At 42.0% G+C, this 12,682-nt stretch overlaps 1 protein-coding gene across 1 annotated transcript in view; it reads left to right on the top strand.

Moving 5' to 3' along the window:
- Nucleotides 1-12,682, top strand: part of WNT2 (Wnt family member 2) — a 53,035-nt gene that overhangs the window by 11,289 nt on the left and 29,064 nt on the right. Inside the window, exons 3-4 of the mRNA XM_073331631.1 lie at nt 3,057-3,334; nt 7,921-8,185. Of these exons, the coding sequence (XP_073187732.1) occupies nt 3,057-3,334; nt 7,921-8,185 (543 nt within the window). The remainder of the gene's footprint in view (nt 1-3,056; nt 3,335-7,920; nt 8,186-12,682) is intronic.

Below are 12,682 nucleotides of genomic sequence, written 5' to 3'. Positions count from 1 at the left end.
TTGTTTTGAATCAGTTCAATAAAATATTAAACTGCTACTGCCTCTTGGGAGTTGTAGGTCTGGCCCCCATTCTTTCCTAGGGGCTGGGCTCCCTGGAGGAATACATACATCTCTCAGAATGTAACATGGATTCCCATCTGACCAAGCTGCATGGTGCATCATGGGAGTCAAAAACTCTTCTGAGTCTGGCCAGCAAAGGAGAATGGGGGCATCAGGCTCCTAAACAACAACTCCTCCCAGGAAGCAATGGGTGACAATAGGAAAATGCAATTTAATGTTGAGATAACTCAAAATCAAATAGTTCTGGTCAGTTCAACAAACCCAAATGAAACATTTCAACAGTTGTGAATCAAAATTTGTCAGAAATGCTATTGTGTTAGTACAGGAGTGTGAGGAGCCAAGTTAGTTAACAATATCTTTATCATTACTTTGTGGTCACAGCAGAGACCAAGTCCTGTTCAGCACTGTGGTACAATGCAGCCCACATCTGGCTGAGCCTTCTAGATGCTACTGGAATAAAAATGTTAAATACTAATAAGTCAAGTCAGTGAATCGTGGTTGAACCTTGTTCCCCTAGGGTTTATTCATGAGGGGATGACACAATTCAGAATTTTTCTGGTCTACACCTATTACAAAGTCATGGTCAGCATAGTGATGGCTAATTTGACTCTTTGAAGTCAAATTAACATACTTTAACATGATAAAAGTTTGTAGTGAAGACAAGCCCTCAAGTGATAGATTCCTCTTTATTCCTAGGGGTTTAGCCAGTGCATGAAGTGCACTTCTCACCTTCCTGCACTAGCTTTAACATAGACTTAAAGACTGCATTTTTCAACACAAACTTACTTTTCTGAATGTCTCTTTTGCAAACAGTGTCACTTGTACAACTCATAATCCTTTGTTGTCCATTGGCTGTTTTGAGTTGCTTTTGAAAACAGTCATTTGATGATTGTTTTTTTCCTCTGGAGAACACTTTACTACTTGAAATAAATTTGAATATTTGTATTAAGTAGACTGCACGGTAGTTTTTTAAAGAGCTGAGGTAAGTGTAATTTAATATGATGTAGATATAGTTTCCTGATTTTTTTTAATAGGACTGGCAGAAGTCATTTTCAGCCCACTGTTACAAAATTAAAAGGAGTACTTGTGGCACCTTAGAGACTAACCAATTTATTAGAGCATAAGCTTTCGTGAGCTACAGCTCACTTCATCAGATGCATATCGTGGAAACTGCAGCAGACTTTATATATACACAGAGAATATGAACCAATACCTCCTTCCACCCCACTGTCCTGCTGGTAATAGCTTATCTAAAGTGATCATCAGGTGGGCTATTTCCAGCACAAATCCAGGTTTTCTCACCCTCCACCCCCCCACACAAATTCACTCTCCTGCTGGTGATAGCCCATCCAAAGTGACAACTCTTTACACAATGTGCATGACAATCAAGTTGGGCTATTTCCTGCACAAATCCAGATGTGGATGTGAGAAAACCTGGATTTGTGCAGGAAATAGCCCAACTTGATTGTCATGCACATTGTGTAAAGAGTTGTCACTTTGGATGGGCTATCACCAGCAGGAGAGTGAATTTGTGTGGGGGGGTGGAGGGTGAGAAAACCTGGATTTGTGCTGGAAATGGCCCACCTGATGATCACTTTAGATAAGCTATTACCAGCAGGACAGTGGGGTGGAAGGAGGTATTGGTTCATATTCTCTGTGTATATATAAAGTCTGCTGCAGTTTCCACGATATGCATCTGATGAAGTGAGCTGTAGCTCACGAAAGCTTATGCTCTAATAAATTGGTTAGTCTCTAAGGTGCCACAAGTACTCCTTTTCTTTTTGCGAATACAGACTAACACGACTGTTACTCTGAAACCTGTTACAAAATTGTAACTGAAATGAGCAAACTTTAAATCTGAAATGAACAAAAGCTTCAATGCTATACAATATTTTGCTCTTCCAGTTAGTATTGACATACAGTGTGCTTTAAAAAGTATCCGGCTTCTGGATATCACCAAGCTGTTTCACGTTTTCTGACTGGAGAGCTCAGTTTTTCTTCAAGTTGTTCATATACTTATTGTGGCAACTATTAATAAGTACACATACTAATAATGAAATACAGCACTGTCTGAAAGCAAAAGTGTATTAAGACCCTAAAGAGTTTTCTATCTAGCACAGCTGTGTATTATGAGTTACTACTTATTATTAAAAGAATTTTATGTAGGTATTGCACTGAAATATGTACCTTTTTACCTTATGAGAGGGCATTGTCTGTAGTGTAATAAAGTATTGTATCTGAAAATAGACAGAACTGTATGAGTACTTGGCATGTGGAAGTGCAATTATAGGGCCAAATCCTACTCAATCACACAAGTAGTCCTATTGATTTCTTCAGTAGTTCTTAGGGCTTGGCTACATTTACATTTTATAGTGCTCTAACTTGCTGGCTCAGGGGTGTGAAAAATCACCCCCCTGAGCGCAGCAAGTCCAAGCGCTTTAAAGCGCCGTGCTCCCAGCGCTCAGAGCTAATCCCCTCATGGAGGTGGATTACCAGGAGTGCTGGGAGACCTATCTCCCAGCGCTTCCGCACGACCACACTTGCACTTCAAAGCGCTGTTGCGGGAGAGCTCCCGCAGCAGCGCTTTGAAGTTTCCAGTGTAGCCATGCCCTTATTTGCATGAATAAAGTGAACAGGTTTGGCATCTAGGTAGCAAGCTTGTTTTCTTGCAGTACAACCAAAGATTTTCTAAATTCACTAAAACAGCTGTCCTAAAAGTGTATATGTACAATACAACTGATCTATGAAAGTGTATTAATAAATACTAGAAACAAACTTGTAATGTATCCTAATTCAAGACTTCTGTTGATGAGCTTTTACTAGAGAGGGGGCCAAATTCAAGCTATATGTAATTCTCTAATGAAATTACACCAGGTGTGAATTCAACCCAATTTCTCTTTTGTACACTGTGAAGTACAGCATAAATGGATCTTAACCATTAAAATTATCTGGAACTGAATATCTCAACCATTTTAAGGCCAGACTTCTTGTTTCAGGTAGCCGGGAGTCTGCCTTTGTGAATGCCATCTCCTCTGCTGGAGTTGTATTTGCTATCACAAGGGCATGTAGTCAAGGAGAATTAAAATCATGCTCCTGTGATCCTAAGAAGAAAGGGTCTGCCAAGGACAACAAGGGCCACTTTGATTGGGGTGGTTGCAGCGATAACGTTGACTATGGTGTCAAATTTGCCAGAGCATTTGTGGATGCCAAAGAAAGGAAGGGAAAAGATGCCAGGGCACTGATGAACCTTCACAACAACAGAGCTGGAAGAAAGGTGGGTTTGACATGTCTGTCTTACTGCAACTTATCTTCTCTAAATGACCTAAAATTCCTTCATCTATTTACAAAAAATGGAAACATCATTCTGGGAGCATTATCCTTTGAGACTCATTAACATATGTCAGCAATGCATTTGGGATGAAATTCACTCTGTGCAGAGGGCCAGTGTAAGATCTATGGCACCACTTACATGCTCACCTAAGGCCAGAATCCTGAGAAGGTTTACACACATACTTAATTTTATGTACAGTGAGTAGTTATCCCATTGAAATCAATGAAATTATTCATGTCAGGAGATCAGACTAGATGGTCTGGTGGTCCCTACAGGCCTTAAATTCTATGACAGGGGTTCCCACCCAAGCACGAAGACAACCATGTGCCAATCTGTGCTAAGCACTTGTATAAGTCTTTGCAAGATCAGAGTGTAAGTGAGTTTAATTGGTGCCTAGACCTTGCACATAGGTGAATTCTAACCTGGGTGAATAAAGAAGGGAAACCTTTAAATACACTTGAAGACAACAGCAAAGGATTGGTTTGGCCCAACAAATCCTTCTATCCCAACAGTGAAATAAAATAGCGTAATTTACATCTACATGGGGACAATAAACATGCAAACAGAAATGATCAGAGGGGGTGAAATATACCTACTTCACTCATCTAAAAAATGCAAATATTAAAAAATAAATAGAAACAAATTGCACTTGTTTAGCCCAAAGGCTCTGACCCAACCTTTATCCGAACAGTGTGTTAAAATAATATCCTTGGAACTTCCAAAATAGTCTTATTTTTGTTAATAAATGGCAATAAACCGCTAGGCATGTTTCCTACTGCTTGTGCAGTGAGTTAGAAAATACACTCACCTTTTGCCTTGGCATTTATAGAATACATATAAATGAGTATGGTCCATCTGACTGGAGTGTATTGATTAAATTATTCAGAGGACAGGAAAATCATTATATGCACAGCATCTGAAAAATTGTCATATAGCCACACCAGAATCTTTCACCGAAGAGAAGATTTACTCGTTAAAAATGAAGAATTTTGATGACTTTGTTCATGAATCTCTGTTCTTTTTCCATGCACATTAAATAGGAAGAATATTTTTCATATTTTGTGTGATCGTTTTAAAAAAAAAATCCCTAAAATGGATATGAAGTCCTTTTACATTAACCATCCACCATAAGAAAAATGTGTCCCCTTTTAACCCTTGATTTGGTTAATTCTGGTGAATCTACAATGGTCCTTCATGTTAGATTGTTTGTTTGTCTGTTTTTTTGTTTTCTAACAGCCTCTCTCCCCCTACTTTCAAATGGTTGTCGACAACACATGGTTTAGCCAGATGAGATTATCCAATCCAATGAAGTGTCAGAATGGCCAGTCAAAGAGGGCTATCTCAACTGGCTTTATAGTGTAAGGGACTGACTGCAAGTGGCTGTTGTGTATATGAGACAGCTCCTGATTTTATAAGGGTGAAAGCTCCTTGGCTGGGAGTATCTGCTGTGCATGCAATTTTTCAGGATATCTAACTGCTAAAAAAAAAAATAAACAAGCTATTAACATTGATCTAGAAAGGTACTACCACATCTGGTAAGTGAATAGGTTGGGGGCATAAGATCAATGAAGAGACTTCAGCAAATGTTTTAAGTTTTAAACTAGCCAAGAAACAAAAGTTATAAAGCAAATCCCTGTATGCTTTAGAACCTGATTTTTAGAAGGGGGTTCCCGTTTTGTACCCACAGTTTAGTGGTTTAAATTTAGTTAGAACATGATGTCCTTTAGATGTCTCATTACCTGAGTGTATCAACAAATCTGGCAGTTACAGGTCTAGATGGAATGAATTGTATCCAGTTATTTTTCCTCTACAAAATGGAAGGCCAAATTGTGATGAGAGGCCCTTTCAAAACTAGCCCTTACATTTGAGTAAATCAGAACATCCCATATGCACCAAATGAATGGCTATATTGTATATCATTGTCTGAGCATCACTTAAGAAAAAACCCTCCTATATCTTAATGGGCGGCTTTTGATGTCTGAGGCCTCAGTTCAGCAAGGTACTTAAACATGTGCCTAACTTTAAGTACTGAGAAGTCTCATTAATTTCTACTCACATGCTTAAAGTTAGACATGTGCTTAAATTCCTTGCTGAATTGGGGTCTTATTTTAATACTAAGTTCATCAGTCCAGATAGGACTGTGAGAATGTCAGTGACTGATTTGAACCAGAGTGATCTAATTGTTTACCAGTCACAGAAGGAAACCAAGATGCTGGTCTCTTACTCAGGGTATGTAATGTATTGTAACTTCTTTAGAAAGCTCTGGGCTGGAAAAGGCCATTCCAGTCTACTCCATATCCAGTAATAGGGCTTTTTTTCTTTTCTGCAACACAGACCCTAACGTGCATGCATTTCATGAATCCTAAGAATAGACTTCCAGAGATGTAATTGTCATAGATCAAAGGTCTATGTACTATGACTTATCACATAATTAATAAATTTACCCGTTATTTGTTCAGTAACATCCATACAAATATGTTAAAAGCCTGACCTGAAGCTGAGACTGCTTTAACACCATCCAATCATTATATGAATGATGACGATGAAGGCCTCAAGTGCAAGGCAATAAAATTCTTATAAACCTTTCTAAAAAAAATGGTAAAAATAGAAGTTATACATATATTTTGCTTTCAGATGCCACATAGATGAAAATGACTAGCTCACATCGGATGCCCTAGTCTGATGACATAACACACTTTATGTTGTCTGTGTAAAATAAAATTACTAAGAAACCACGTTAATTATTGGTTTATTAATAATAAAATTACTAAGAAACCAGGTTAAACAAGCCACATCTAAGAAACTCTTTGTAGATCTGGATAGGCACTCAGATACCATGGATAGATCTGGATGAGAAATGGAAAAATTACTGTAAAAATGTTTATATTGGATTTTGACCTGCTTTCCACTGAAATTTTGATGAAAAGATTAGTTGAAATTGTGAATTTCACAATTTTTTGATCAATTTTAACCACGGTGAAGGATCTCTTAGAAATGGGCAACCTCATAAAAAGTGAGATTGACAGGTCTGGTATGGTGTTACCTCAAGCTGAATGACAACACAGTAAACCCGATAGCATTTCTGAGGGGGCAGATTCTGCCTTCAGCATGTTGTCAAGGTTCCTCCCCCACTCTGAACTCTAGGGTACGGATGTGGGGACCTGCATGAAAAACCTCCTAAGCTTATCTTTACCAGCTTAGGTCAAAACTTCCCCAAGGTACAAAATATTCCACCCGTTGTCCTTGGACTGGCCGCTACCACCACCAAACTAATACTGGTTACTGGGGAAGAGCTGTTTGGACGCGTCCTTCCCCCCAAAATACTTCCCAAAACCTTGCACCCCACTTCCTGGACAAGGTTTGGTAAAAAGCCTCACCAATTTGCCTAGGTGACTACAGACCCAGACCCTTGGATCTTAAGAACAATGAACAATCCTCCCAACACTTGCACCCCCCCTTTCCTGGGAAATGTTGGATAAAAAGCCTCACCAATTTGCATAGGTGACCACAGACCCAAACCCTTGGATCTGAGAACAATGAAAAAGCATTCAGTGTTTTACAAGAAGACTTTTAATAAAAAATAGAAGTAAATAGAAATAAAGAAATCCCCCCTGTAAAATCAGGGTGGTAGATATCTTACAGGGTAATTAGATTAAAAAACATAGAGAACCCCTCTAGGCAAAACCTTAAGTTACAAAAAAGATACACAGACAGAAATAGTTATTCTATTCAGCACAATTCTTTTCTCAGCCATTTAAAGAAATCATAATCTAACACATACCTAGCTAGATTACTTACTAAAAGTTCTAAGACTCCATTCCTGGTCTATCCCCAGCAAAGACCCAGCATACAGATAGACACAGACCCTTTGTTTCTCTCCCTCCTCCCAGCTTTTGAAAGTATCTTGTCTCCTCATTGGTCATTTTGGTCAGGTGCCAGCGAGGTTACCTTTAGCTTCTTAACCCTTTACAGGTGAGAGGAGCTTTCCCCTGGCCAGGAGGGATTTCAAAGGGGTTTACCCTTCCCTTTATATTTATGACACATGTGCATTCCCATTGACTTCCAGACATTTGTGTTCTGTCACTAGAACTTAATTTCTGTCCCAGATATCAGTGGAGGGAAGGAGGGAAATGATTTCTCAGTAGCGTTGCCTGGATCTTCAGGGAGACTGAAAGTAGAGGGAGAGGAGAAAACACCAATCCTAAAAATTGTTGGTATAACTGAGTAAACTAAGGTTTCAGAGTAACAGCCGTGTTAGTCTGTATTCTCAAAAAGAAAAGGAGTACTTGTGGCACCTTAGAGACTAACCAATTTATTTGAGCATTTGATGCTTTTCTTTTTGAGTAAACTAAGCAGACTGTCCTAACCTTGTGAGGATGACTCACTGCTGCCAGTGGGTGTCACCACAGACCATGATTACAGGAGCCATTACAAAGCTGAGACTGCAGGATCAATGGGAGGGGAGTGAAAAACATAAATTAAAATGTAGCCTGTTTTACCTGTTTATATTTCACTGGCTTTTTTGGCAGGCTGTGAAGCGGTTTTTGAAACAGGAGTGCAAATGTCATGGTGTGAGTGGATCATGTACTCTGAGAACCTGCTGGCTGGCCATGGCAGACTTTAGGAAAACAGGAGATTATCTATGGAGGAAATACAATGGAGCGATTCAGGTGGTCATGAATCAAGATGGCACTGGTTTCACCGTGGCTAACAAGAGATTTAAGAAGCCCACCAAGAATGACCTGGTATACTTTGAGAGCTCGCCAGACTACTGTATCAGAGACAGGGATGTAGGTAAGCTTGAGTTACCACACATACATGGTTTGATTTCAGACTTTTATTCCTTGAAGGTAAAAAACGACAATCAGTATTGGATTTACATATATTTCCCTCACTCTTTCCATCACTCTTTATTACCTAAAGTAAGAAGGACAACTCAGTACAAGAGTGAGAGATAATACAGCTTCTCTGCGAGCAAAATCCTGGCCTTCTCTAAACTGAAGAGAACCAATTGTACCAATATTGTACATACATTGGGGGGTTTGTGGCAATGAGAACAGTAGTTTCTAGTTAGCTTTTCAATGAGACAGTCATATAGTTCCCCAAATTGGACTTCAACTAGCGTTCAATCAATAAGATGACACTACATGATTTACTAATGCTATAATGGTCCCAAGAATGGAGCAGCGTTTACAGTTGCATGTATTACCTTTTTCCCTCGTAAGCAATATCAGTGATTCTTAAGCATTTTGGGTGCTGTCTTCAAGTATTACACACCTTCTCATATTCAACTGCATTCTAATCTGCAGGAGGGTTGGGCTCCAAAACCCATGGTGACGATTACCAGACAGAGGGGCTTGAAGTAGTCTCAGTTTCACTGTGAGTTAGAGATTGCACAACTGATCAAGAGACAGGCATTGGTTGTGAGCAGTAGCATTGCTATAGTTAATGGTGGGGCTGGCTTACTGTTTAACAGCCAGCTTTTCTAAGTGCTCTAAAATCCATAGGCTTACTTGGGTTCTCTCAAAATTGCTAGGCATTATGGGGAGCAGGAATAGTGCTCCATATCTAAGACCACCTGAGCAAGGCATTCTTGAGATACAACCTCCCCGTGCAAAAAAATTCAAGTGAAGTCAACATTTTACAATTATTGCAAAGTTTGGGCAGCCCAGAGGCTCAAATGAGAGCTCATATCCTCCCAAAACAGATATCACCCACGCACGATTGAGCTCAACTAATGTCTGGCACTCACTGCCCCTTTGGGGAAGGAACATTTAAAAAGTCATGCAGGGTAAATGTTGGCTCTGCAACATGGCTCAAACCAAACTGATGAGCCTGGAAGAGCCAGATATGAATGCACAGCAGGAATGTGGCTCTGTTGCAAGCCAGAGTATTTACAGCCTGATGTCTGTGTATGTGGATTTTTCAAGGTGGCATGGGATGGCCAGAGAACCTTGGCAGCCCCAAGTGCTATGAGTTTTGACTCCTGCCCTTGGCAGCATTTTGATTATTGTAATGATTAGTATAGACAGCACCTCCACCACTAGATGGTGCAATATCTTTATTGTAGTGTTATCATTGTCTTGTATGTTGTGGTGTTGCCCTGACATCAGGGGGATTAGCAGTTAGCTTGATGTTACCTGTGAGTGCTGGAGTTGGTACTTGCAGTAGCCCAATCAATCTCTGTGATGCTATAACAGGGGTGGACAAACTTTGTGGCCCTAGGGCCACATCAGGTACAGAAATTGTATGGCCTAGAGATGTGGCCTAGCCCCTGCCCCCATTCCAGCCCCCTGGGACTCCTGCATCCTATCCAAACACCCCTGCTCTCTGCCCCCTGAGCATCCCCCCCCCAGACATCCATCCCCTATCCAATCTCCCCTGCTCTCCACCTCCTGACCACCCCCCAGCCCCCTATCCAACCCTCCCTGCTCTCTCCGCCCCATGTTACCTGTGGGGTGGGGGAAAAGGGGGCTCAGTCCTTTCCCTGTGCGTTTCCCCTGCTCGTTTGGCTGCTCTCCCTGACAGTCAGGCAGGGCTCGCTTCCTATCTGGGCTTGGCTGCTGGGGACAGGGGCTAAGCATGCTGGAGGTGAAGGGGGGGCGCTGGCTTGCTCTACTCCTGTCCCCAGCAGCAGGGCCCAGGCCCCTTGACCACACCGCCCTGGAGCACCAGGTCTGGTGACACTATAGCCATGCCGCCTAGCCTGAGCTGCAGCCACGCTGCCAGGGAGTTGGGCTGGCTCCTCTGCAAGCCTGTCCTGACCCCACTCCCTGGCAGGAGCTCAGGGGCTAGAGGGAAGGGTCCTGCGGGCCAGATGTGGCCCGCGGGCCGTAGTTTGCCCCCCTCTGTGCTATAAGCAAGTATTTCTGTATGTGTCTTGTGTTCATTAGCGGCTTTCTGCCTGCATTCTTCAGGGGCTCCTTCTGGAAGTTTTGCAATAAGAGCAAAGCTTCTGGTTTAAGAGACAATATTTCAAAGTGCTCTAAAATCCAAATTTCAGACTGGTTTTACTTGCAGTATTATCAAGGAAATAGCATTAATGTCATAGAGGGAAGGTGAAAGACTCTAGTAAGTAGCAGCATTAGGGTGATGTAATCACTTGTGCTTCATGCTCCTTATAGGATACCAGGGTTGGAAGGGACCTCAGGAGGTCATCTAATCCAACCCCCTGCTCAAAGCAGGATCAATCCCCAATTTTTGGCCCAATCCCTAAATGGCCCCCTCAGGGATTGAACTCACAACCCTGGGTTTAGCAGGCCAATGCTCAAACCACTGAGCTATCCCTCCCCCTCAGCCCCATTCCCTGAATAGTGGGACCAAGTGTGATCAAACAAAAACAGGTAGCTGTGAGTCTCACCAGTGTCAGCATGTTTAAAGAAGTTGCTGAGCATCAGAAAATGCATTCACAACAGACAGCCCTGTTCTAGGGACTGCATTAAGATTATCATTGACTAATACGACACTAGAATACTGTCATCAGTCAAAACAGCCACTTACATTTATCATGAAAAGTAAACACAGGAAATTTCAACTTCCTATAACAATTCATCCAGTCTATACCAACCAAGAATTCATACCTATCTATTTCAACTCTCCAAGTGCTCTAGTTTCTTGGGAAAAGAGGTCCAAAGGAAATGGACACTAAAATTTTTAGTCTCCTGACCCTTTTAAAAACAGTAATAGCAACCTTCACATGACAGTTTCCCCCACAAACTTCTGTAGAAAAATCAAGCAGTGCACAAAACTGAAGTAAAGAGTTTAAAATGATACTCTTACCCCAAAGAAAATGTTTTGTAGACCTTTTTCACCCCTGTTAAAATGGAAATCCTGCTGTAACCTTAACTGTGGTGTGGATATACGAGGGCCAGGAGTAGAGACAGTGCTGCAAGCTGCAGTGGTTCAGTTAAGGGGTTCTTTAGTTACAGCTACCTCCCCCAGTACGGTGACCAGATGTCCTGACTTTATAGGTTCCAATATTCATGGCTTCGTCTTATACAGGCACCTATTATGCTCCACCGCCTGTTCTGATTTTTCACACTTGCTACTGGTCACCCTATCCCCCAGTAAGGAGCAGATTTTAATAATCAAAGTGCTCTAATATCCACATGCATAAGGAGATTGCCTTGAAAACTGGTTTGTCACAACAGGGGTTGGGGGCATGGAGGGGCCAAGAGGTGAGCACAGCTGGTAGCTGAGTGGCAGTGAGTTTTCCCTGGAAGCCTCTTGTGGCCCCCAGTCGTGACCTTCTCACTTCCACCACTTCTTAAAAAAAAAAAAAGAAAGAAAACAAAGAAACCACCACCACCACGGGAATTTCACTGCCCAAAAACGTCACTGGCGCAGTTAAGTTTGACTGGCAGCGCCTTGTACCTTTTCAGAGTATCAACTGCACGTATACTTAAACTTCTTAAAACCAGGGAATAAGAGTTAATGTACATCCCAGCACCACCCTGCAACCTTAATTCTCCCAGTCCCCTTTGAGGGGTGCCCCAACCCTCCCCTTACAGACACTGTTGCACTCTGTCTTCCAGATGATATGGAGCACTGTGGGGAGGGGACACAGCACGCGAATACACTAGAAGAAGCTGTCAGACCACATCCTCAGTAAGGCAAAAGTTGCATTTTGGGCAGTGTTAGTCAACATCAGTTGGTTACACCTGGCCTGTACTCAATCACGTCATGTCTTCTGGACATAACACACCAGAGTTGCCACACGTTACAACCCCTGAACCTTCATCCTAAGGACTATCTCTAGAACGTCACCTGCCCTTACTTCTGCCCGGTAGTGCACTGTCATGCAGGGTACCAGACTGCTGCAAATCCCCGCGGCAAGAATAGACTATTGTGCACCTCTGCTTACACAATCCACATAACTCGGCTCAGAAACAAGGGATCCCTGATGTTCCTCTCCCTGTGTCACTGGGTGAGCCCTGGCAACCTACCATGAGAATTCTGTGGCAATCAATACAGCTGTCCTTTATGCATGGGACGTGCAGATGAATGGGAGAATACAGTTCTGCACAATACATCACATAAAATGATAGTTACTTAGTCATTCCTCATGTCTGCTTCTAATAGGACAGCCCTGGCTGAAACATACTTAAAGCCTGTTCCCAGAGCTCTTGCTAGTTGCAGGGGGCAGAGTTAAGGTTGCAGGATGGAGCTGCTGTGTACTTTAACTCTGTATTTCCTGGTTTTCTGAGGTTTCAGTGTGGGTGCACTCACCATTCTGGAAGGGTGTAAGGCACTGTCAGTCCACTTTAACCATGTTAATATGTTACTAATGTG

This window comes from Lepidochelys kempii, chromosome 1 (genome assembly GCF_965140285.1).
Source record: "Lepidochelys kempii isolate rLepKem1 chromosome 1, rLepKem1.hap1, whole genome shotgun sequence".
NCBI lineage: Eukaryota > Metazoa > Chordata > Testudines > Cheloniidae > Lepidochelys > Lepidochelys kempii.
The sequence above is the reverse complement of the archived record's forward strand: the minus strand, read 5'-3'. Positions and strand labels throughout refer to the sequence as shown.